Raw genomic sequence first — 6000 nt, forward strand, 5'->3', positions numbered from 1 at the left:
TGCTCGGTTAATGAGTTATCGCAGGCAAAAGATTTCACCCTGATTCCTAAGCAAAGAATGAAATAATGCATACTGAAATTCTAGGAACTAGAAATTCAAGGGGTAAACTTAATGGTTTTTGACCAAACTGAATAAAAGAGATTCCAAAACCACACCTCCAGTAGTACATAAAATCACCTAACATGTAATAGTATTGAATATAATGTAAAACAGAAATATTTGTTTAACATATTTTTTTTTTAAAGTTGTAATACAAAAACTTTGTTAAATGACTAATAAATGCATAAAATTTATTATCAAAACTTAATTTATTATTAAAACATCTGAGAAAATTTATGTAAAATAGTCCAATAAAAAACAAATATAACTTCAAGAAATTTGATTTTACTAACATTTACTGTATGAAAACGAAGGGATTACACATACAAAGGATGTTTGTTCTCCTACAAAGAGCAATAATATAGAAAACAGTAGTGTGTAAAGAAAAACCATTACTGTTAACTCAGACAATAAAGTTTAATCTATCTTTTTCAAATTTACTATCGATGAGAAATTATGATTTTGTACGTTGGCAACACAGAAATCAGCTGACCAACAATGAATTTTATTCATGTCATCATTGCATCACATGTTCTGCATTGTATGAATTGTTCCACTAGTGTGTTAATTAAGTGTGTGTGTTTAGATTGGTGTCACAATGCAGCAATGCCTTTGTTGTTTACAACAGTAATATACCAATGAGGTGTGTGATGGAAATGTAACTGAGGTTCAGACTACTAAAGACATTTTCCTAACCAAAATAAGAATAGCCAAATTAGAATGAAAAAAGGTAAAATTAGAATTGGTATACATAATTAAATTTTTCAGTATAATATATACCAACCAAGAATTATAAAAGTTTTCCATGGATAAACTATATGGAGGGGCACATCACTGCCTATAAATTAAAAATAAAAGACATTTATCATCAAGATCACTAGTTTGACAAAAGAAATATCATCTAACATATATGTTAATTCTTAAGTCATACTTTAAAAAATATTCCATATTCTAAGAAATTCTTAGTGCCATTTTTGACATAAAAGTTGCTCAGGACTAATGAATGTAATTAATGTATCGCTGGTAATTATCTGGTAAAATGCTACTTATGATTACTGATTAAAATTTTAATGTTTGATTTATTTGTAACACGAAGACATCATGAAACAAAGACCACAGAAACTTGATTGTGTATGCCAATTTTTACACAATAAATCATTGATTTGCAGTCATTTAGACTACAGATTACTAACTTACATGTTACCAACTATCAAGTCAACCTAAAAGATTAATACAACACAATCATTGAAAATTGGAGTAGCCAAAGTGTTTTTCATGGGTAAACTGTCAATGGAGTCATCACTGCCTGAAATTTACAATGAAAGAATACCAAATACAAGTAAATAAATGTAAACAATTATATAACTTTGTTAAAAAGGAACTACTCACAAAAAAATAAAAACTGTTGGTAGGGGCAGATAAATAAAGGAATCAAACAGATCACATGTTTCTTATTCCAAAAAACTAAGATTACAATTTCTGTCAAAACCCAAAATAAAATACAATCATCATTCTATAGCCTGATAAATGTAACAACCGTAAAGAATTAAACTGCAATAACTGCTACAGTACAAACATCACAATACACAAAACAGATACACATTCTATCACAGTTACAAAGGACATAAACAAGCATTAAATATAAAACATTAGATTGAATTAATGGACTTTGTTTCATTTTTCTCAGAATTAAATTTTACATAAATTCTGTTACTTTCATATAATTATTGTAATTTTATGAAATATGTACTCCAGGAACCAAAAAGTTTTTAAACTGTTTGAGAAAAATTCTAACAAAGAAAAAATTAATTAATTAAATATGATCAAAACCTTTTAACAACTTCTTGTCATCAAATTTATATAACCAATTTAAATCATTGGGCATCACCCAGTATACATCTAAGGTTGCTTTATTTTCATCAATCATATTTTCTTAAACGCTTGTGAGAAGTGTTTTTACACATTTCTGTGCCTGTAAGCATACACTTTTACTTTCCTTTTTAAAAACTTTACTATTTTTTTGTTTCCCAATATAAGCTAGGGTAAATCCAGATTTAAATAACATAAGCAGGGAGCCAAAGCAATACTAAATAACTTTTTTTAGGCTCTACACCGCCAAAAAACTGATTTCTGTCATCCCGACATTACAAAATATTGTTCAGCTAAAAACAAATCTGGTACATGAGAAGTAACTGACTCATGAGCACAAAAAAAAAAGGCTCAAGAACAATCTTTCAAAGAAATAGAATTATCGTGGTTTAGTTAACCTTTAAAACTGCATAATAATTGTTAAAAGGTCGCACTGTATAATAACAGGTATTCATGACATTAATTCGGCTATGTAAATATGTTATCGAACATTGACCAATAGCATTGGAAGTTTTTGTCTAGGTAAATCCATAGCGTTTTGTTAAAAAGAAAAAAATCATTATTTTTACCAGATATTTTTATAATTTACATAATATGTAGTCTTAGCTAACTGATGATAAAGGACGAACTTCAAAATGCAAACTAATAAATAAAATCAACTGAAAAGCAGGCATCATATGTATGTAACGTTTTATAATTTAAAAATAACTGAAAGCATTCTTTAGACTTTCAAGAAAGTATGCTACAATTTAATATTCACCAACTTGTACTGACATACATAACAGAACTTTTGTATGGTAACATAAAAAAAAACATAGAAGAGTTGTACAGATTTGTCTTTTAAGAACCGTTCATGAGTTGTACAACTAAGAATGATATCAAATTCATTTTTACTAAACAGTTATAGCCTATAACTGTAAAGCTGGTCTTCAGTTTAAACAATTTACTAGTTATGTTACTACGCACAACCTATGTAACTACATACCAAATTGGGCTACATTTCTTTTAATGCACTCACAGAATAACAACTGCAATTGGGCAAAATTCTTATAAAGAAAAATGACAAAAATTTGGAGCCAACACTCAATTAGTGGTTTATAGCAACTAAAATAAATGTATTAATTACAGCATGCTGATCATTTAAATGTATGTACTTAACATGAAAAGTGTGAGCACCTATACTAAATCTAAAATTGCAAATATGAATTATTATAAGTAGTAGTCCGGGGGTTAAATATCTGAAAATTCTAATCTATTTTATTTTGGCCTGATAAGTTTTGAATTGTTATAAATGTAATAACTGAATACCACTTCATTATGTCACTATTTTACTTTAGAGGCCAACAAAAATTATACAAATATTTACATAATTTTTAGGTAGATTAATTCTAAAAATTTACCATCATGTTAGGTTGTCAAGTAAATTTAAAATATACAATTACGCTAAAAAAAAGCTATCATTCAAGATAAAAAAATTAAAATTTATTTATAAAGATAGAATGTTTTAGTTTAATACGAGAAACTGAATTTAAAAAAAATCCAGATAACACTCCTAAGCTATGTAACATTAGGTCACAAGAGCATCGAGTGCTACAATAAAGTATAACGGAAAATTAAACAAAAGTTGGACTATTTTTTTTACACTAAATGAACGCCAAAAGTGCATTTTAAATTTTAATAATGATTTTAGGGTAAAATTTTGCCACAGATACTATATTAATCGAAAATCAACTACAACTCTTTAAAAAACTATGTATGAAAATAGCAGTATTTCCGTAATAATGCAATTTTTAACAAAAATTAATACACTCAGATTAAATTTAAATTACAAAGAAAATTTTGATCATATTTCTATCGGACTTCAACGGAGAAAAAGTGAAAAACAATAGAAAAAATTGATTCCTGGCTTAACGTCCTTCCTGTAAAAGCGTCACGAAGCCATTTGGAACAACTCTGTAAAGCAACAGCATAGGGTAACTAATACAGAGTCACTGAACAAGAGAGAAATGGCTGAAATCCCCTACAGACCCATATAAAATAAACACATAGAAAATTCTGTAATTTTAAAATAAAGTGATTTTTCATAAAATCTCCATTGAATTTACAATAATTACATAAATAAACTATCATACCGGTAATCTCTTTCTTCAATTCTTCCTTTGTGATCTCCGCCATTTTAGCAAGTGAGGACAGTAACGCCAACCTATGGAAAAAGAACTTTATTCGGTTTTATGAGTAGCATTGATATCAAATCAGCAACTACTACAAATACAGCGACTTACATGATAAATAAATTAAAATTAAACATACAAAACCCAGTTCAAAAAAACAAAAAATTCCAGTAATAATATGAAAAAAGTTCAGAAAGTAACATTTAATTAGTTTTCTGGAAACTGTTTTTTATTAAATTAAAGATACCTATTTGAGTTACAGTTATAAGTAACTAAAGTAAAATTTCTTCTTCACCATTGGTTAGGAAAACTAACCGTTGCAGGGAAAATATTTATTTTTTCTTTCTTTTAGGTATGTTGTGTTAAAGAAACGTATTCTAGAGGTTTAAATTAAATAATTAGAATAATGTTTTTATTTTGTAAATTAGTGATTGCTTAAAAATAATTAAAATTTAACTTTTCACAATAATGATGAATTCTGGCATATGTCACGAGAGATCAATATTTTTCTTTTTAAGGGTAAATAAAAAATTATAAATAAGCAAAATAATCGAGTTGGTAAGAAATGTCAGGACTTTGTTAAAAACTTACACATCTTGCCGCATAATAATAGCTCAAAAACGACGTGACAAAATAACCGCGTACAGTTTTATTGAACAGAAGTACCAACTATTGATAACAAACTGCACAAGCACGCAGACTTTTATATACGTCGGTCAATATGTTAGTATTTTGCAAAAGTTAAATTCTGCCATTAATTCTTGTGAAAATGTGATAATATTCATACAATTGCATTTGAGCTTGGTATAGGAATTAGTTTTCTGTCTCATTTTAAATCAATACTTTTCTGTAAAATACAAATATTGATGCATATTAATTTCAGTTATATTTGAGTTTGGCGTATTTTGAATGAATTCATGTATGGCTAACGCCATTTTATTTACTTTACGGGTTTTAATTGGTAGTTAACAATTAAGTGCGTGAAAAACGATGGAATGTTAAAAAAAAATACATTTCCCAAAATAATCATAATCATAGTTAACTATTAATAATGTCAATGACCTTGGTCTTGCCACAGTGTCTTGATTAATGGGATTGAAAGAAAATGTGATCCATCTCGTGTAACGAATCGTAAAATTTAGCTGTTGATTACAGAATTATAATATTAAATTAATGCTATTAACATTTTGAATATATGAGTTAATAATTAAACCAATAATGGTCGTCTTAATTAACATATATGTGTTTTATTTACACTAACATAATGCTTCATTTTATAAATGGCAAAATTGCTCATATATGCACGATGGACACCCTCTTGCATACAATGGGTAAAAATGTTAACCTAATAAACTGTCAAATGCAATTTAAACAATTATATTATTTTTTGTTTTCATTTTAAATACTTGGACTTACTTTCTATTACACGCCAATGAAGACTAAAATACCTTCTACACCTAATCCATTCTTGGTCATCCGATTCATGTTAACCAAGCTACGTTGTTTTTTAAATGCTTTTACCCGTTTTAGTCCATTTTAACATTTAACTTTTCATTATTCTACCTGCTAGATTTTGTTATTTTCGTTTGTTTTTTTCATTTTAAATTTAATCCTTCCCCCAGCAATATGCATACCATTTTTTATTCGTATCAGCCAAAATAACAATCCGGTAATCTCACCATTTTTTTCCTAAACTGTTCTCCGTCCTCAAAATTTTCTTTTAGCTTCTCTGTAGTTTATACAATTTTTGAACTTGAAATTGAACAAGAGATTGAAGTAAGTCACATTTTTTTCTCACTCATTTTTGTTGTGAAGCTTTCATTTCTCATGTTCTATTATGTATTTGACCTGATTTTTTAAA

The 6000-nt window shown here is 27.8% G+C and overlaps 1 protein-coding gene across 2 annotated transcripts in view; it reads right to left on the reverse strand.

The window, feature by feature from the left end:
- The window catches only part of Non2 (upstream activation factor subunit spp27 homolog Non2), a 30166-nt gene extending 25978 nt beyond the window's left edge, over positions 1-4188 (reverse strand). For both annotated transcript variants that reach the window (XM_075368534.1, XM_075368525.1), the window contains exon 1: positions 4101-4188. In XM_075368534.1, coding sequence (XP_075224649.1) covers positions 4101-4143 — 43 coding nt within the window. In that variant the 5' untranslated portion in view covers positions 4144-4188. The remainder of the gene's footprint in view (positions 1-4100) is intronic.
- Between the last annotated feature and the right edge of the window lie 1812 nt (positions 4189-6000).

This window comes from Lycorma delicatula, chromosome 1, assembly GCF_047948215.1.
Source record: "Lycorma delicatula isolate Av1 chromosome 1, ASM4794821v1, whole genome shotgun sequence".
In the NCBI taxonomy this organism is placed as follows: domain Eukaryota; kingdom Metazoa; phylum Arthropoda; class Insecta; order Hemiptera; family Fulgoridae; genus Lycorma; species Lycorma delicatula.